This window comes from Paramormyrops kingsleyae, chromosome 20, assembly GCF_048594095.1.
Source record: "Paramormyrops kingsleyae isolate MSU_618 chromosome 20, PKINGS_0.4, whole genome shotgun sequence".
Lineage (NCBI taxonomy): Eukaryota > Metazoa > Chordata > Actinopteri > Osteoglossiformes > Mormyridae > Paramormyrops > Paramormyrops kingsleyae.
In genome coordinates, this window is record NC_132816.1 from 7,193,044 (window position 1) to 7,212,412 (window position 19,369).

Consider the following 19,369-nt stretch of genomic DNA (forward strand, 5'->3'; position numbering starts at 1 on the left):
GGAAACTTGTTTCGTTCTCTCGCTAAATCGGTATTCGATGTGAGCTGGAGTTGGCAGCGGCTCTGCTGGCTGCTCCTAGCGGTCCTGCGGGTGGCTGGACAACAGTATTCCAGCCAGGAGCTCCTGAGAGAGCCGATAAGTGTGTGTGGGGGGGGGGGGCGGAGCCTCCTTGAACGATGGTGATAAACCTTATCATGGCACCTTCAGCACTAATTTCCAAAGCACTAATCAAATATTCTCGTCTTGTATAACTTTATACTAATTTATCCACACACTGTGTGACCATCTCTTCTTCATTCCTCGTTCGGCGGTGTTTCGTATTTCTCCGCCTCCTCTCTAACCTTCTTGGCTCTCGACTCGCCTTGCGTCACGTCGTTTTCGTCCATAGTAAAAATAAATGATCTGAGTTAATACGGCCAATCTCTGTAAAACGCCTGTCCAGATAAATATGAAAGCTACGCATCTTGCTGGATTAATTTCTGACATACAGCCCTGCATGACAAATGTTACCATATATTTGCTTCTTTATGGGCTACAAATGAAACGGATTGGAGGTTATTTAGCTATGATGCCGGTGCACAGCCCTCGCTGACCCCCACAAGGCGCACATGGGATGGCCGCTTTTAGGCCGTCGTGTCGCGGGCGGCGGGGTCTGCTGTACCCTGACAAGTTTGCACCACTGTGATTATTGATTCTTCCTCTCATTTCGCAGGACATCTCGGCCCAGGAAAGCAATATACTAGGATCTTTCTGCGATATGAACGTAAGTTCTCATGCGTGGGGGCCATCGCTGGGGAACCTCCTGTCCGGTCCATCGGGGTCTTTAGCTTGTGCTGGTCCCAGTGTCGTTCAGCTGACACCTTTTAATTCAGGGCACTTAGGATTTTATTGGTTAATTGCTTGTCTGGTGCACTTCTGCACTGGTAAAGGTGCCCGGAGCGGATTTACGGCCCCTTCTAAGACGGTAACACGACCCCCCCCCCCCCGGTCACCAGCAGGCTGTCCAGCTGCTATTGTGAAAAAAGGATGGCCAGGCCTGCAGGAAGCACATTTGGGATTTAGACCCAGAAATACAATAGTGTGTCATTCACCCAAAAGAAGGCAAATTCACACAGTCCCCCAAGGCACGTGTCGGAAATGTAATTGTCAAATATACAGGCAATCGGCATAGAGGCTTCACCAAGCTGAAGGTGTAATTACTCACTTTCAGGACTATGACAGTCATTTCTGGAGTTTGCTGTGTCAGCGTGTTTGGCGCTGGACGACTTTGTGTACTGTGAACTAACCAGCTCTGTCCTGGACACAGTCCTGTTTTCATGAAATATGAATAGAGGTTTGAAAGCGCTCTGACACAAACCGAGATGACGGGCGTGAGCCGGCGGACATTCTGAGCGAGTGCTTTTTAAGCCGCATTCTGCTGAGAGCAGCGCACGGCTTCGGCGTCTCTGCACGGCATAGCCGAGCCGTGACGAGGCTTAACGAGGCCGCAGCTGTCCGTCCACGCCGAATCGGGCTCCCCCCGCTTTTCATTTTCTCTCTTTCCGTTTCATTTTGTTCGTTCTGACTTCGTCAGTTGATGTCTGACCCTCTTCCCGCCCCCCCCCCCCCCGGGCGTACAGGATGTGGAAGTCCCGCTGCACCTGCTCCGATACGTCTGCCTGTTCTGCGGGAAGCACGGCCTCTCTCTCATGAAGGACTGCTTCCAGTTCGGCACCCCGGAGTCTCTGCCTTTCCCCATAGCACACGCCTTCATCACCATCGTCTCTAACGTAAGCGCTTCCCGCCGGGCTCGGCGCCCTCCAGTCCGGTGGCGGCATTCCCTGTCTCATCGGCGTTCCCGTCTCGCCCCACAGATCAGGATATGGCTGCACATCCCTGCCGTCATGCAGCACATCATTCCTTTCCGCACACACGTGATCAGGTAAGCGGCGGGTATCCGCATCGTTTGTGCCGTTTCTGGCAAGTAACGTTGGTCTGCAGTGTGACGGAGCAGTGTTACTGTGTTGGGAGTGGAAATGAGGGCTGTTCTGCTCTGATTTGGACTGATGGTGTTGATAGGGTCTTTCTGCAGTACTTGTGTTTTGATGTGTCCTTTACTGCATACTTTGGGTTGCTAGGAAGAGCATCCCTCACCATGGTAACTATCGCCGCTCTCCTCACATGACCTTGGCGGAGCCGGCGGCGATGTGGTCCCCGTCACGTGATCGGGGGGCAGGATTAGCCGAGTTGCTGTGCCAGCTCTCTCTTCGTAAATAGCTTTGATACCTTTGTGTGCTACCGTCACACATTTTTCTTTTAATATCCGTTTTAACTCATTCCAATCAGCCGATATGCTTTTCTTTTTTAGAATTCATGTCCTGGGTCCCCCCTCCCCCTTCTTTGTTTAAATCCTCAAACTAAACCGTTTACATCTTCGCACATTTTCTTTCCTTAACTTTAAATATTTTTTGCAATTCCTGAAACCGTGTACATACACATGCGTGACTGTTATGTAATTTTCCTGGTAATGTGTGAAATCCTGAGCAGTCCAATCTTTAACGCAAAGAGATGTAACAGCGAGTATCCATGCCGTGGGATGTAACGGAGCGAGCGTCCGATCCGCCAGTGCTGGGATGTGACGGAGCGAGCGTCCGGGCCGCCAGTGGTGGGATGTAACGGAGCGAGCGTCCGGGCCGCCAGTGGTGGGATGTTACGGAGCGAGCGTCAGGGCCGCCAGTGGTGGGATGTTACGGAGCGAGCGTCCGGGCCGCCAGTGGTGGGATGTAACGGAGCGAGCGTCCGGGCCGCCAGTGGTGGGATGTTACGGAGCGAGCGTCAGGGCCGCCAGTGGTGGGATGTTACGGAGCGAGCGTCAGGGCCGCCAGTGGTGGGATGTTACGGAGCGAGCGTCCGGGCCGCCAGTGGTGGGATGTAACGGAGCGAGCGTCCGGGCCGCCAGTGGTGGGATGTTACGGAGCGAGCGTCCGGGCCGCCAGTGGTGGGATGTGACGGAGCGAGCGTCCGGGCCGCCAGTGGTGGGATGTTACGGAGCGAGCGTCCGGGCCGCCAGTGGTGGGATGTTACGGAGCGAGCGTCCGGGCCGCCAGTGGTGGGATGTTACGGAGCGAGCGTCCGGGCCGCCAGTGGTGGGATGTGACGGAGCGAGCGTCCGGGCCGCCAGTGGTGGGATGTGACGGAGCGAGCGTCCGGGCCGCCAGTGGTGGGATGTTACGGAGCGAGCGTCCGGGCCGCCAGTGGTGGGATGTGACGGAGCGAGCGTCCGGGCCGCCAGTGGTGGGATGTGACGGAGCGAGCGTCCGGGCCGCCAGTGGTGGGATGTTACGGAGCGAGCGTCCGGGCCGCCAGTGGTGGGATGTGACGGAGCGAGCGTCCGGGCCGCCAGTGGTGGGATGTGACGGAGCGAGTGATTCTGATTACTTGAAAACTACCCATGACCAAAAAGTGCAACTTCCCTGAAGTCTGCGCCCCAAATAACTGATGCTTCGGGGGAGATCAGCCTCAGCCTGACAGTCCGGGAACGGTCTGAAGTTTCCCATCGTGAAGAAGAGCCCTTTTTACTCCCTCCTAATTACAGTGCTGAGAGCCGCAAGTGAAACACACTGACAGAAGGCGATCGGAAATAAACGAGGTGAAAAATAACCTCATGTGATATGCAGTGTGCAGTTTTAACTCTAAATAGCCTTCCCAGAGAAAGTGGGGCGCAAATGTTTGATGGTGACGTCAGTGGCCCGGTGCTCACGAGGCGAGTTCTGTACAGCTTCCTCTGAAATACTCTGGTAATCCACTCAATGTCAGGCTACAGTTACAGGTCATATCGTTTAATGGAGAAAATGCTGAAATTATATTAATGTTCCACGTTAGAATGTTTACATCAGGTAATAAATATATTTATTAAATATATTGAGGATTACAGCACTTTAGCCAGTGCTTAAATGGTGATTTTGTTTTGACCCTGTGATCCTGGGAGCATCACGATTCCATGTGGGAACCACGCGTGCACCAACGGCGCTCCGTATCCCGCCAGGTACCTGTGCAAGCTGTCGGACCAGGAGCTGCGGCAGAGCGCGGCGCGCAACATGGCGGACCTGATGTGGAGCACGGTGAAGGAGCCGCTGGACAGCACGCTCTGCTTCGATAAGGAGAGCCTCGACCTGGCCTTCAAGTACTTCATGTCCCCGACGCTGACCATGCGGCTGGCGGGGCTCAGCCAGATCACGGTGAGCCCTGGCCGGGGGGGGGGGGGCGCACTCACCACTCGCTCCAGCTGTTGTTTGGGCTGGACCCTTTATGGATGCATCTGAAAGTTGGGTGTATGTTAAGTGTGTCGCTCATTTACACGCTTTTTTTCCGTTTTGTGCTAGAATCAGCTTCACACCTTTAACGATGTCTGCAATAACGAGTCCCTGGTATCGGATACGGAAACGTAAGTGTGAGCGCCGTTTCCACAATTTACTCATGCTGGTGCGTGGCCGTGCCGGACCCAGGTTGGTAGAGGTTGGGGTGAACGTGCGAAATGTCCCTGCAGGTCTATAGCGAAGGAGCTGGCCGATTGGCTGATCACCAACAATGTGGTGGAGCACATCTTTGGACCAAACCTGCACATCGAGGTGAGGCTGGGGCACCAGTAGCCACGGGAATCCAGTGTGGGGGTCGGCTGGCCACACTCAAGCTGAGCTCCGCTCTTCTCTTCCCAGATCATCAAGCAGTGTCAAGTCATCCTCAACTTCCTGGCCGCAGAGGGCAGGCTGAGTACACAGCACGTGGACTGCATCTGGGCCGCCGCACAGGTAGGGGGCGCTAGTGAGTCTGCACCCCAGGTGTGCAGCCCATAATTCTGGTACTGAGCTGCCGAGCAATAGTAGTGTTTGGGGAAACGCAGCTACTGATCGCCCCATTCCCTATGTCGCCCCCTAGCTGAAGCACTGCAGCCGGTACATCCACGACTTGTTCCCCTCCCTCATCAAGAACCTGGATCCCGTTCCACTGAGGCATGTGCTCAACCTGGTGTCCAGCCTGCACCCCAGCGCTCACACTGAGCAGGTGGGTCTCACACGCGATGTACGCAGGGACCTGAGAACAGCGCCCCCTTAAGGCCAGATGATAGTGAGCAGTTTACTTTTTGGAAGACGCAGATTAGCGTGATTGCCGGGATTCTCCCCCCAGGTTAACACAAACAACTGTGACTTTGTGCCTGTAGAGATGGATGTATTGGCAGGTAGCACAAACTGATATGTGTCCCCCCCCCTCCCCCAGACGCTGTACCTGGCCTCCATGTTGATCAAGGCTCTGTGGAACAATGCGCTGGCCGCCAAGGCTCAACTCTCCAAGCAGAGCTCCTTCGCCTCTCTGCTGAACACCAACATCCCCATGGGCAAGAAGAAAGGTACGTCTTCTGACCCGGTTCTCTCCCCGTGTCGCCCCGTCCGCCTTGCACCATGTGCCGTAACGCCATTCCTCCGACTGCCACAGGCTCGCCGGCCGCCAGCCCGGAGAGCAGTGACAACAGCGACACCCACCACAGCGGAGGAAGTGACATTGAGATGGACGAGCAGATCATGAATAGCAGCAAGCACGGGCAGCAGAGGCTGTCCGACACAGAGGTGCGTGCGACTATGCAGGGCGAACTTCGACCCGTACTGGTGCCAGTGGGAGTTCTACCATCACCTGTCCGCTTTCTGTCTGCTAGGAGTCGATGCAGGGCAGCTCTGACGAGACGGCAAACAGCGGCGAGGACGGCAGCAGCGGCCCGGGCAGCAGCAGTGGCCGCAGTGAGGCCTCCAGCAATGAGGCGGGCTCAAGCCGCGCCAGCCAATCGGCCGGCAGCCCCGGCAGCGAGCTGCATTCCGACGACATGGCGGACAGCGAGGCGCTGAAGGAGGAGGAGGAGGAGGAGGAAGATGAGGAGGAAGAGGAGGAGGAGGAGGAAGATGAGGAGGATGAGGAAGAGGAGGAGGAAGATGAGGATGAGGAGGAGGTGGAGAACCCGGCGGTGGCCGGGGGCAGCCCACAGAACGAGACGTGTGACCCAGCGGAGCTGAGGAAGAGGAAGGCTGTGGAAGCGCAGCCGCAGGCGGGCCTGTGCCTGGCGGAGCGGGAGGTCTCGCTGGATCAGGGTGGCGGTTCCGGCAGCAGCGGCGGGCCCAACGCCAAAGGCCTGCCCTTCACCCCTGAAGCAGCGGCCGCCATGGTAACCGCATCCTCGGCAGCCGTGGAGACGCACATGCGGATGCTGGATGCCTGCTCATCCTCCGCCCGTCCCGAGGCTGCCGAACACGAGCTGCCGGGCGATATGGGCCCCTCACACATGCCCCCCGGGCCCCAGGACCCTGCCTGCCTGCCCCGGTCAGGGGACTTCCTGACTGACGCCATGGGCAACGAGCTCTTCAACTGCCGGCGCTTCATGGGACCCCAGCACCACCATCATCACCATCCACACCACCATCACCACCACCCACACCACCACCACCATGAGGGGTGTGTCTCCCTCGGCCTCGACTGCCCCGCCTTCCGCTTTTAGCTCTGACTCATGTACCCAATTTACAGGGTTGTTTTCTAGTGATAAAAATTTACACGTGGAGCATAAACAATAGATTGCAGAAATCTCCAGAATCTGCTTCTCTCTTAAATCATGTAGGTTTACCTCAGGGGACATTTGGGAAAAATGTCTGATTTAAGGGTTGTTAATAATTTAATGACTTTGAGTGAATTAGGTATAAACCCTGTAAAGACCTTTAATATTCAAAGGATCTGCAGATATGCTAAGTACTGAGGAGGTAGTTGGCCAGTTAAACCATCCAGCAGCCTGGGTGGATGTTCTCCGCTGACGCGAGGTCGCACTGCCCCATGCAGGCACATGGTGGAGGACATGCTGAGCGCCGACGACGTGAGCTGCAGCAGCTCTCAGATCAGCGCCAAGTCCGAGAAGAACATGGCCGACTTTGACGGCGAGGAGTCGGGCTGTGAGGAGGAGCTCGTCCAGATCAACTCGCACGCGGAGCTCACGTCGCACCTTCAGCAACACCTGCCCAACCTGGCCTCCATCTACCATGAGCACCTGTCGCAGGGTGAGTGCTTCACGCGGTAGCTCCCCCGACCCACCCCCCATCTCCATTTTTGGCCCCTACAGGAACAGGCCAAAGGAACAGGCCAGTTGATGTGACTCGTTGAACTGAAGAGTTGGATGATTTCATATATAGAAATGGTATTTGAGCAAATTCCCAAAACCTCACTCAGTTCATTGGATGCATTTTTGAGAATTTCCATGGACTTTTGGAAGTGAGTTTTGGAAATTTTATAGAAAGTACTTGGATTACATTAGTTTTGGTTCCCAGTTCTGTACATAGGAGGAAATTTTGCTTTTTGGTCACTCCCTGCTGACATTGAAGAACATGTTGTTGGTATTGTTATCAATATTATTATTATTATTATTATTATTATTATTATTTGGTATGTTGTAATGTTTTAGAAGGCTTTTGGTTAAACTGATTGTTTAAAGCAGGGGTGGGGAACCAGTTCCATGGAGAGCCGGTGCGGGTTTTTGGGATGGCCTCTCCATCAGCCAATAATTAAGCAGTGGTTCTCAACTCCAATCCTGGAGACCGACTGTTATTGGCTGATTGAGAGGCCATCCCAAAAACCCGCACCCACACTGGCCCTCCATGGATCAGGTTCCCCACCCCTGGTTTAAAGGAACAGGCCAAGCTTCACAAGCGTCCGTCCATCCGTCTGTCTGACCCACTCTGACCAACTCCACAGGTCCAGTAGTCCATAAGCACCAGTACTCTGGGCATGCGGTGACTGACATCAACCTGGACAACGTATGCAAGAAGGGAAACACGCTGCTCTGGGACCTGGTGCAGGATGAGGATGCGGTGAGGCCAGAGAGAGACACACACACACACACACACACACACACACACACACACAGTGGTCAGAATGGAATTAATTTTAATCAGTGATGTGGGACACAATGTGATCACTATGCTGATGTCATCCCCCCCCCCCACCATAATCGACTCCGGCTGCTCTAACCCAAAGCAAACACACCCACTTATCTACTGTGGTTTAATAGTCCAAGTGTCTCAGGCTGGGCCAGTCAGGAGTTCCGAGATGAAAGTGTGTCTGGTGCTTTGTTGGTCGTCCTCATCGTGGCTGTTTGCAGTTTGGAGGCCTTTCTCTGCCCCGCTTGATTAATCTTAGCAGTAGTACGTCGTACTTCCACTTGTCTGTTTTCGGCGTGCCTCTGGTGGTCTCTGGGCCTCACGGCACCCCGAGGCTCTGTGAGAAATAGCCTCTCTGCTGCCTCCCCGACGCTAGATCCACCTGTCCGAGGGCCTGATCAGCGAGGCGGAGAAGCTGCTCTGCTCCCTGGTGTGCTGGTTCACCGACCGGCAGATCCGCATGCGCTTTATTGAGGGATGCCTCGACAACCTGGCCCACCACCGGTGAGCATGTTTGCGGGTGGGGGGGGTGGCAGAGCCCCAGTACGGCAGTGTCGGGAGATTCGTCTCGAATGTGGTCTGACCCCGTGCCTGCTCCTCTTTACAGGTCTGTGGTGGTCTCTCTGCGTCTCCTCCCCAAACTCTTCGGAACCTTCCAGCAGTTCGGCAGCAGTTATGATACTCACTGGATAACCATGTAAGCTGCCCCTCAGTCAGAAACGGCCACGGTCTGTATCGAACTTTGCACCAGGTGTCGTGTGGGACATCGTAGGCTCACGCTTTTCTGAGTGACAGATGGCCACATGCGTGGGCCCCGCACGTCAGAGCACTTAATGCTATCAGGTTAACGCACACTATTGCTAAGGTTAAACCGGAGGCAGTTTTGGAGTTTTTAACTAAAGCCAGTGCTAAGTACGCTATTTAAGGGTTGCTCATTATATCCTATATAGGATCTTATTTGTAGGTAATCATTATTGCTGTCTGTATTTTAAGGTTTTAGCTTCTTGGGTTTTTGTAAAATTTTTAAATAATCATTAACTTTGATATGTATCCTAGGTTTCGTCATGAATGCAGTACTAGCTGCTTACGTGGCGTGATTATTTCTCTTGAGCTTCCTTCCTGCCGAAACCTCGTCTGCGTCTCGCCCTTCTAGGTGGGCTGAGAAGGAGCTGCACATGATGAAGCTCTTCTTCGAGAACCTGCTGCACTACATCCAGGAAGTGCGGGAACGGCGTCACAAATTCGCCCTGTAAGTTCTCCCCTGGGTCCGCCGGGCCTGCGAGGTCGTCGTGGGGTCACCGCCTGCACGATGGCGGGGGCTGATTGGACGGCATGCAGTACTGCTACTGAGAAACCCGTCTGGCACGTTCTCTGTCCGCAGGTACGGACACAGCGCCGAGGTGCAGGTGCGTCTGCAGTTCCTCACCTGTGTCTTCTCCACCCTGGGTTCACCCGACCACTTCAGTGAGTTTTGTTCTCATCAGTACTTAAAATAGTCACACTCTGCTCTTTCTGCTTGTGTTGCTTTCTTGTGAAACAAGACCAAGATGGCAGAATGTTCAGAATGTTGATGTGTTAACCTCCTGCTTTTAGATGCCTCATGTAGGGTTCTGTGTTGGGGGTGGGTGGGCTGAAGCGAACCTTGAATCCTTCGAGGTGTAAATATGGTGTAAAGTTGGGAATATGGTGTAACCAGAGCTAGAGTGGGCCAGGTATAATGGTGGAGGAAACTGATTTAGACTGAGTGACTGTAGACTCAAACCCCAGGAGAGGAACCATTAAACCTTTGGGAAAACGGGCTTGAAGATGAGTTGCTTTTGATAAAAGCAGCTGCAAAGCACTTAATGTGATTAAGAGAAGCTGCGGATGGTGTGGCTGGTAGAAGCTGTGAATGAAGTCGAGAGTGTTTGTTAACCTGGTAACCGTGAGCTGGAGTAGATGGACAGATCTCCTGCCTTCCTGAATTGGCCGAGTGTGTTTCAGAGTAGTCGTTCTGGGGGCAGGTCGGTTCCCAGGACACTGTGACTCGTCGGTGATTGTGCCTGATTGTTGCTGGCGTGGCCCAAGCGTGTAACCTGATGAGGTCCGGCCAAACACTGAGAAATTGTGCTCCCGAGTCTGAATGGGGAACCCGATCGGCTCCCCGCTCGGCCTCGTTCGGCGTGGGGGGGCCGCACCTCGCCAGATGCTCTCTTTGCCTCTTTTGTAATCAGGCTTTTGGGCAGGTTTTCTCAGTGGGACTCGGGTTTCAGAGGAACGCCATGGCAACGCTCTGAGTAGGGGGTGTTTTCAGGCACCTCCATGGCGCTGCGAGCGGGGGGGGACCACTGAAAACGGTGTGGTGACATTTCACCCAATAGGCGTAAAACCTCACGGTGCACTTTATCACAGAGGTTTGCTGATTTAACCTTATTAAAATATAACTGAAGATTTCTACAAATCTGTCACTGGGTGTGGATTTCATGGGATGTTTCATGCACGCGGGGTGTAAATACTCAAAGCCATATTAAGTATTTATGCTGATGTGTACAGAAGTGTTGTTTCTATCCTTAGCCCTTTGTTCTGTTTCACTCCCCCTCCGTCCCTCTTCTTCCGGCCGCCAGGGCTGAGTCTGGAGCAGGTAGACATCCTGTGGCACTGCCTCGTGGAGGACTCGGAGTGCTACGACGACGCCTTGCATTGGTTCCTCAACCAGGTGCGCAGCAAAGACCAGCACGCAATGGGCATGGAGACCTACAAACACCTGTTCCTGGAGAAGGTGAGTAGTCGCCCATCTGAGTCTCGGACGCACTGGGGGGGTCAGCTCATCACCCGGAACTGCGTCGCTCTCCTTAGATGCCCCAGCTGAAGCCGGAGACCATCAGCATGACGGGCCTCAACCTCTTCCAGCACCTGTGCAACCTGGCACGTCTGGCCACAAGCGCCTACGACAGCGGCTCCAACTGCGAGGTTGGGCCTCGCCTATTTCTGCTCTGACTCCTGATGTAGTTCCAGGATCAGCTCTGTGTAGCTGATATCAATCTGTAGATTATCAGATCTTAGGCAGCGCGCTTGACCCATTCCTTGGTGTCCTTGTGAGACCCTTGTCCTCTGCTTCCCCTCAGCTGTGTGGTATGGACCAGCTGTGGGGTATTGCCCTGAGAGCCCAGTCCGCTGACATCAGCCGTGCAGCCATCCAGTACATCAACTCCTACTACATCAACGGTGGGTGCTGCCTAACCTAGCTTCACCTGTCCTTTGATCATCTGCTAGCTGAATGAGAGACCGCTCTTTTGCAGAGATGGTTAAGGTTGAGTGACAGTCAGTGATCAGTGTACTTGCTAAGGAAACTACCTCGGACTTTTTACTGATCTCATATTTACCCAAGGAAGGTTGTGAACTTTCCCCCCATTGTCATCGAAAAAGAGGGAAGCTTTGTTAGTGGTTCCCTCATGCGACTTCTTCACGGCGGGCAATGTGAGGAAGCTGGCGCGATACTTCCTCCTCCTCACATATAGCACACTGACTGTAGGAAGTCAAACTGAGAACTGCAGCACTGTTAATGTACCATGCATCCATGCGGAGGCGCATGCGGTGTCATGTGGGCGGGGCCTTTACGCATTCTTGTTTTTGCCGTCCAGGTAAAACCGGTCTGGAGAAGGAGCAGGAGTTCATCAGTAAGTGTATGGAGAGTCTTATGATGGCCTCGGGGAACCTTGAGAAGGACCCACACTCCAGCCTCACAATCATCGAGAGGGGGCTTCTCATGCTGAAGACTCATCTGGAGGCGTTCAGGCGTCGGTATGCCTGTGGGGGATGGGGGGTGGGGGAGGCCATTTCATAACCTACTCCTTGGGGACCCTCAGACAGTCTTTGTTTTTGCGCCCTTCCAGCCAGACGGTCCTCCTTTTTGCTCCCTTCCAGCTTCTAGGAGCAAAATTTTGGACTGTCTAAGGCAGAGGTGCCCAATACGTCAATCACGATCTACTGGTCGATCGCAAAGGTAGAGTGGGTAGATCTTATGGCATAAAAAAATGGAGGATGGATGACGCGTTCAACCGCGCCAGCTGCTGCAAAACTCTAGAAAGCTACCGAGTCGCCTAGTTAGTCTCCAATTTATTTCTACTAAACTTGAGGCAAACACACTTTGGGAAAAAAACTCATCTGTCAGTCTATTGCTATTCCAAAGAATGGAAATGTGGAGCGGCATTTTCGGACTATTCATAAAAACTACGACATTAACGAGAAAGAGAACAGTGAAGGAACTAAAATCCCAATTCAATTCAAAAATACTTTTTTATTCCAAAGGGAAATGAATAATAATAATAATAGCAACAACAATAATAATAAAAAAATTATAAAGAATACTCAATAATTTTTTCCATAAATATGTTTTGCATTTTTATAGTAGGTAGATCATTTTGACTTTATAAGTAGCTCGCAAACTGAAAAAGTGTGGGCACCCCTGGTCTAAGGCTTCTGAGGACCCGGTTAGGAAACATTGCACAAGATGATTAGGTTCTAACAGCCTTGATTTTATCAGTCAGTAGTGTTTTGACAGCTTTTTGCACGAGTTTTGTGTTAATTTATTACTTTGTTTTGGCACTTCAGCCAAAAGTTTATAATCAATTTTAGCTTTCCTACAAACACAGAAATTTGTCAAAACCAATTAACAAGTAGAAATAGGTCAATCTACAGTGAGAAGAAGAGCACAGTATGGTTGCGGGGTTCAGCAATCGGTGATGCATGCGGATCGTGGCTTTTTTACCTGCCTATGTTGTACCTATTCCGCTGTATAAGTGGTTATCGGGAAATGTAAACATTCCCAGTTGAACGAGCTGCTATGAGTAATGGCTTCAGGGTCCTTGCAGGCCTGTGGCCTTTGCGTGCCCCAAGCCAAACCCCAACGTGTCATTGGCTCACGTCACGACGCCGGTGCCAAACCCCGGCATCTTATTTGCTTGCAGGTTTGCCTATCATCTGCGGCAGTGGCAGATCGAGGGGACGGGCATCAGCAGCCATCTGAAGGCCCTGAGCGACAAGCAGTCGCTGCCCCTGAGGATCGTGTGTCAGCCCGCAGGCCTCCCTGACAAGGTAGCGGTGGCAAGAGCAGCCATGATGCTCGAAGATGGGCAGCTGTTTTAGGATGCACTGCGGACGCTCGCCTTTCACGAGTGACTGGTGTTCATGTCTGTCCCCGTCTCTCGCTCCCTCTGTCTCCCCCACCCGATCCCTGTGGGCAGATGACAATCGAGATGTACCCCAGCGACCAGGTGGCGGACTTGCGGGCAGAGGTGACGCACTGGTATGAGAACCTGCAGAAGGAGCAGATGAATCAGCAGGCGCAGCTGCAGGAGTTCGGCCAGAGCAGCCGGCAAGGAGACTTCCCAGGTCAGAGAAGGGGGAGCGCCTTCCGCTCTCACGGGCACACCGTGGATTCTGTGACCCCTCTATGCTGGGTTTGGCAGGGTGGACGGATTTGCTGAGCAGAAACGTGCAGTGATCTTCCCCCAGGGTGGATTCCATGCAGCTATTATGGAGTCGCCTTTTTTAAGCTTTACTTCTTAGAGTTATGCCCTGAGGCCGAGCTGAGGGCCGATGGGTTCTCCGGGTTGTTCCTGATGCCCTTCACTGGCGTCCCAGCATCTTCCTGAAATGCCAGGGCCTCCTCTGCTCTTAATGTGCCTTAAATCATACCTGTGCTGCGTGATATATTGGGTAACTTTAGATTAGTGCCTTTTTTTATGTAGGGAGACAAGAAGGATGGGCAGGGCTGTCCCCGCTAGCCCCCACCATGATATCTCTGCCCCCCTTATATGTGATAAAGATTAGTTGTTTATCTCTGAGGAATAGTGTTGCAAAATTCTGTGAATTTTCCTATTAATTCTCATATATTCCAGTTAATTCCCCTGGAAAGTTTCCAACTTGGAATATATCCAAAATTTCCCAGCTTAACTCCCCACGGAATGGAAAGTTTCTGGAATGTTTCCATAAATTTTCTGCCCCTTTTGCGACCCAGCTGCCCCTCGTGGCTCTGAAGAGCTGCTGAATGAGCAATGTGTCGGGTTCTGCCGCAGGTGGCCTGATGGGGCCGGTCCGGATGATCTCCTCGGGCCACGAGCTGACCACGGACTACGACGAGAAAACGCTTCACGAGCTGGGCTTCAAAGACATGCAGGTAGCCTCCCGCCCACACCATGCAGCATGCATTCATAGCGTGATTCTGAGCCGATGGAGTGTTGTGCAGATAGGAAGGCCGACGGCCTCAAGCAACGTTGTCACTGCATACAGTGAAATACAAGGGTGAGCGCTACTACTTCATAGACAGGCCTGTGTTTCCTGTCAGGGTTCGAGTGGGAATGAGCTGGGCTTTAGAAACACTTTAATAGTCAGCCTCTACCCCACCCTTTCCAAAACAATGTATCAAAAACTGCTGTTGGTACAATTTTAGGGAACTGGAATTAGTCTGGTCAGGTAACTGGAAATCTGTGCTCGGTCTTGCAGATGGTGTTCGTGTCACTGGGCGCCCCGCGGCGCGAGCGCAAAGGCGAGGGGGTGCAGCTGCCGGCCTCCTGCCTCCCGCCCCCCCAGAAAGAGAACATCCCTATGCTGCTGCTGCTCCAGGAGCCCCACCTCACCATGCTCTTCGACCTGCTGGAGATGCTGGCCTGCTTCAAGCCCCCCAGCACCGAGCGGGCCTTGGAGAGCGCCCAGGTGCGTCCGGGGTCGGCCCCCCTGGGCCTCGTCACCGTGGTCACACTTAATTATGTCACCTCATATTTGTGATCTTTACACATTAGTGACAAGACTTTGTTTAAAATGAAGTCTACACTAGTGGCCAAAATTGTGGAAACACTTCAAGTTGATAGAGTACAATTGTCCAGTGTATATTTGTAAACATTCTTTGATTGTTGATAAACATTACTGCCAATACTCCTGTAGTAATCTTTAAAGAGTGCTGCCAAAAATGCTTGGTTTCACACAGTTTTGGCCGCTGGTCTGCGTAATCGCGTGGCCTAGAGCCCGTAAATGCTAGCAGCACCGGAGTATTTAAGAAGCTCATGATTAGAGCCTCGTTTCCACCAACCCGGTGCTGGTGCCGGACTTTTTCCCCAATCTGGCACTGGTTCCACACATTTCCACCACAAAAAAATGGCCCTGGGCCAGAAAAACGGCTTCAGCACGGCACCACAGAAAAGCTGGGCTCAAAATGTGGCACCGTAATGTCAGTGAATGTGGAACGGGCTATGGCATCCAAATATTCCGTTATACCTGAATATTCAACCCATAACTGATATAGTTAGTCTAATAATGACGGTGCTGGCAGTGAAACACGTTTTTAGTATTACTGCACGATCCTTAAAATGACAGCAGTAAAACAGCAAGCGAGAATAACACATACAGTCGTGGGAGCCTTTATGGAGACAAAACGTCGTAAGGTAGCTTACAACTGTATGGATTTCCGAAAAGATATTTAACGTAAAATATTAACTTGCACTAAAACACTTGTATAAGCGTTACATAGTTTTTTTTATTCTGTGAAAAATGAAAGATTGATCTGCGGACCAGATTTAAATAATAAAGTATAAATATGTCACAAGTTGAATAAATAAAATGGCTATGAGATCATGAGCCGGACTGCAAAGTTTAGTTATTAGATTAACCTTTACTTTCACTTCCACCTAGATAACATTTCTGTTCTGTTCTTTTTTTAAATTGGTGTAAACTCAGGCTGGTTCTCAAAAGGCAGAACCGGCACCAGCTCTGTGTTGGTGGAAACGAGGCATAGATGGATTTAACAGCTGTGCCAAGCTTTGAAAGCTAATTTTCCTCCGTGGCTGACATTCTGTAATAGTTTCGGTCAAAGTCGTGTATCTGCTGTCTTCACGCAGTGCCTATACCACTGTCGATGTGAGCTGGGCGCTGTCTCTGGCCTGTCTCGTCTGGCTCTGACCCGCCCTCATGTGCATGCAGGGTGCCCGCTGCGAGGAGCTACACCTCCACGCGGAGAACCTGTCCCGGCGCGTGTGGGAGCTCCTCATGCTGCTGCCCACCTGCCCCAACATGCTGCTGGCCTTCCAGAACATCTCTGAGGAGACGGTCAGTCCTTCCATCCATTCCCATCCCTCTGCGGTGTCTCCTGGCCCTGTCGTCATGGTAACCGTTCACTGACTGTCCATTAAAAGTTTTTCCCCTAAATTGGTACATCTCATTTTGGTACACCAGTAAATTTTTGAGAACCTTTCCCAGAGATTCTTCTGCACAGTCTCTCCTGGGACTCGGGCTGACATTTAGATTCTGGAACTGGCTTTAAAATTGGCTTTTAAAGCGCCCCTCTGCTCCCCGCTAAAGCTGCTGTCGAATCTCCGTTCTGTACACTTCCTTCAGGGGGCTGAGGGTCTCTGCTGGAAGGATCTGCTGAGGATTAAGAGCCCCCACAAGCTGCTGTACGCGCTGGAGATCATCGAGGCTCTGGGGAAGCCCAACCGGCGTATCCGTAGGGAGTCCACGGTAATGCGGCTTCTGCAGGCCCATCGCTGGCAAACTCATGGAAACGTCTGCATTTTATACGGAGTCAGCGCTGTCTGCAGGCTGGGTGCAGGCTGGGTGCAGGGGAGAGTGTCACTCTGAAGGACACTGGAGCTGTATAAATTCTACAGGCAGCACGCCGTTAATTATAAGCCGTCGTTAAGTGAAAGCCAAGCAGGACGGCCTCATTTCAGGACCTGGCCTGGCTGCTGTAAATTTCAGACTCCGTTGACGGCCAGGGCAGTAAATCACTGTGGGGAGGAAGCGCCACGATTCATGTTTCCTCTTCCGAAGCCCGTGTCTTTGTGCTCCTTAAACTGCAGGGCAGCTACAGCGACCTGTACCCTGACTCGGACGACTCCAGTGAAGACCAGATAGAGAACAGCAAGAACTCCTGGAGCTGCAAGGTGGGCATCTTTGGTCCAAAATTAAAAAAAAAAAAAAAAAAAAAGACTCACTGCTCACTGTGCTGTCTGCCCCCCCCCCCCCCCCCCTGCCTAATCAGTGCTGTACACTGCTGCCTATGTGTCAGTCGCTTCCCAGTAACTGCAACAGCATCTGAATAATAGGCTGGAAATAGCATATGAGTGAAGAAGAGTGAGGAAGTGGAGTAGCAGGCTTGGAGGAAGTCGGCCTCGCAGGCCAGGTTCTTGGGCCGGTGCACATGCCCAGTCATTGGGAGCCTGCCCAGGATAAGTGCTTTGAGGATAAGTGCAGATGGGTGTTTTCTGTACCAGAGCCAGCTCTACTAAGCCTGACAGGATTATAACAGTATGATCTGCCTCTTGTGTGAATTTAATGGTGGGGGCTTTTACATTGTCTCCCCCCCCCCTTGTAGTTTGTGTCTTCTGGTGGACTTCAGCTGCTTCTGGAGATTTTCAACTCCGGCATCCTTGAACCCAAAGAGCAGGAGACCTGGACGGTGGTGAGTGGCCGAGGCCCCCGCCGTAAGCGGACAGGCCCCGCCCTCCTAGCCCCACGCGGTTTTTATTCAGGGTGTGAATAATTCGCCGTGTCCGCAGTGGCTGCTGGACTGCCTGGCCTGCCTTCTCAAGCTCATCTGCCAATTCGCTGTGGACCCGGCGGACCTGGACCTGGCCTACCACGACGTGTTCGCCTGGTCCGGCCTCGCCGACGGCCAGCGCAAGAGGGCGTGGCCCGGGAAGTCGCGCAAGGCAGCCGGGGATCATGGGAAAGGGCTGCACATCCCACGGCTGACCGAGGTGGAGTCCCGCCCTCTGATTACTGCTTTCCTCTGCTCTTATTCAGCTTAGCTGCTGTGTGGGAGTCGTCAGCACTTTCCTCTTTTATATCCCACTCTTTCTTTATTTTCTGTGGCCCTTATTTACTCTTTTCCTCTAGTCAGCATATATTAAATTCTTTTTTTTTTCATACCCTGCATGTGCCTTATTTTATCAGCTCTTTTGATATTTTTCCCACTCCACTAAATTTCCCTCATTTTTGTGTAATCTCCCGCAAACGCAGTGCGTGATGGTAACACAGCTGCTCTTCTTTCTAGGTGTTCCTGGGACTCGTCCAGGGAACCAGCCTGATCCAGAGGTTAATAAATGTGGCCTACACATACGATAATCTGGCACACAGGTCAGCAAGCTTTATATTAAAGACACTTACTGCTTCATTATTGATGATATAAAGTCTCCTACTGAAGCTCACAGTGGTGGTATCTATTTCAGGGTTTTGAAGGCTCAATCTGATCACAGATCTCGGCATGAAGGTGAGTGCGGGTTTCAGGAGCCCTCAGTACATTAGAAACATTTCGAGACGCATGGAAGGTAACAGTCTGCTTTGTATGAGATGAGCTGGTCCTGTGTGTAAATACACACACCTGCCAGCAGGGGGTGCTGTAGTTAAGTGCATCAGACTCGGCACCAGAGAATTGCTCGTTCTAAAAGAGCATGTTGTCCTACATTTAAATTGTAGTGCTACATTTTGGGAAGAAAAACTTAAGAGAAAAGTTCAGGATAGAGCACTGGAGGGTAGACCCATACCCAGTACGCAAATTGATGTTTATGGTGGCTTTAACAGCTGAGGGAAGCCATATTGTTAAAACGCGCACACAGTAAACAGTAATTTGCGAGCTTAAGTGAGAGCGTGGGCTTACTATTTCTCCAGAGTCAAACCGCTTCTATTTCTTGAGAAACGCGTGCAGTCGCTCCCGTGTGTTGACGTGCTGCCCCCCTCCCTCCCCCCCCCACAGTGACGCACTACTCCATGTGGCTGCTGGTGAGCTGGGCCCACTGCAGTTCGCTGGTGAAGTCCAGCTTGGCGGACAGCGAGCACTTGCACGACTGGCTGAAGAAGCTCACACTTATGGTGCCTGAGGTGAGTCCCCGGGCAGATTTGTGCACTATTCACTCCGTCCGCAGAATAATCAGCCGGTTCATTGTCTCCTTTAACATTAGAACCGGCAGCAATTTTTCGAGCTGCTTTAGCCGCCAGCTGTGACGTGCTTCAGGGAATCGCACCTTTTGCTTTCGCTAATGGGCCATTGCATCAGCAGACCTTCTCACCCCTCAAGAAAACAATGGCAGAAAACGACGGCAGAGTTACCGTCACTCCAAAACAGCTGTAAAACCCATAATAGTCGTGTTTGTCATGTTTTTGTGCTCATTGATTTAAGTATTGGTTTTCATTCATTAATCTTGTGAAATGAATCAGAATCCCACACCGGCAATAAAATAAAAGCCCTGCTGTAACATAAATACATAAAGAGCTGATCAGTTTAACTGCCTCTACAGTTCGGTATAGTTTCGGAAAGATATAAAATGAGGGAAAAAAGCAGACAGAATGACAAGCCCCTTCAGCCGAAAACGGTGCATTTTACAATTCATTTCAAATAAAATGTACACATTTTAATCGTTTCACCTGGACTAACTTGTATAAGAAGAACATTACTTTAT

The 19,369-nt window shown here is 52.0% G+C and overlaps 1 protein-coding gene across 2 annotated transcripts in view; it reads left to right on the top strand.

The window, feature by feature from the left end:
- Positions 1–19,369, top strand: part of usp34 (ubiquitin specific peptidase 34) — a 46,053-nt gene that overhangs the window by 7,275 nt on the left and 19,409 nt on the right. Inside the window, exons 4-36 of one of the 2 annotated variants that reach the window (XM_023824912.2) lie at positions 713–763; positions 1,620–1,769; positions 1,854–1,921; positions 4,025–4,217; positions 4,362–4,423; positions 4,526–4,607; positions 4,695–4,787; positions 4,915–5,040; positions 5,254–5,383; positions 5,470–5,600; positions 5,687–6,474; positions 6,850–7,064; positions 7,756–7,871; positions 8,317–8,444; positions 8,548–8,637; positions 9,094–9,189; positions 9,322–9,404; positions 10,544–10,698; positions 10,776–10,889; positions 11,045–11,144; positions 11,561–11,720; positions 12,887–13,013; positions 13,163–13,310; positions 13,997–14,097; positions 14,424–14,633; positions 15,894–16,076; positions 16,308–16,430; positions 16,772–16,855; positions 17,287–17,373; positions 17,471–17,671; positions 17,968–18,050; positions 18,143–18,183; positions 18,667–18,791. In XM_023824912.2, the coding sequence (XP_023680680.2) occupies positions 713–763; positions 1,620–1,769; positions 1,854–1,921; positions 4,025–4,217; positions 4,362–4,423; positions 4,526–4,607; positions 4,695–4,787; positions 4,915–5,040; positions 5,254–5,383; positions 5,470–5,600; positions 5,687–6,474; positions 6,850–7,064; positions 7,756–7,871; positions 8,317–8,444; positions 8,548–8,637; positions 9,094–9,189; positions 9,322–9,404; positions 10,544–10,698; positions 10,776–10,889; positions 11,045–11,144; positions 11,561–11,720; positions 12,887–13,013; positions 13,163–13,310; positions 13,997–14,097; positions 14,424–14,633; positions 15,894–16,076; positions 16,308–16,430; positions 16,772–16,855; positions 17,287–17,373; positions 17,471–17,671; positions 17,968–18,050; positions 18,143–18,183; positions 18,667–18,791 (4,644 nt within the window). The remainder of the gene's footprint in view (positions 1–712; positions 764–1,619; positions 1,770–1,853; positions 1,922–4,024; positions 4,218–4,361; positions 4,424–4,525; positions 4,608–4,694; positions 4,788–4,914; positions 5,041–5,253; positions 5,384–5,469; positions 5,601–5,686; positions 6,475–6,849; positions 7,065–7,755; positions 7,872–8,316; positions 8,445–8,547; positions 8,638–9,093; positions 9,190–9,321; positions 9,405–10,543; positions 10,699–10,775; positions 10,890–11,044; positions 11,145–11,560; positions 11,721–12,886; positions 13,014–13,162; positions 13,311–13,996; positions 14,098–14,423; positions 14,634–15,893; positions 16,077–16,307; positions 16,431–16,771; positions 16,856–17,286; positions 17,374–17,470; positions 17,672–17,967; positions 18,051–18,142; positions 18,184–18,666; positions 18,792–19,369) is intronic. The other variant, XM_023824913.2, reaches the window with a different exon arrangement.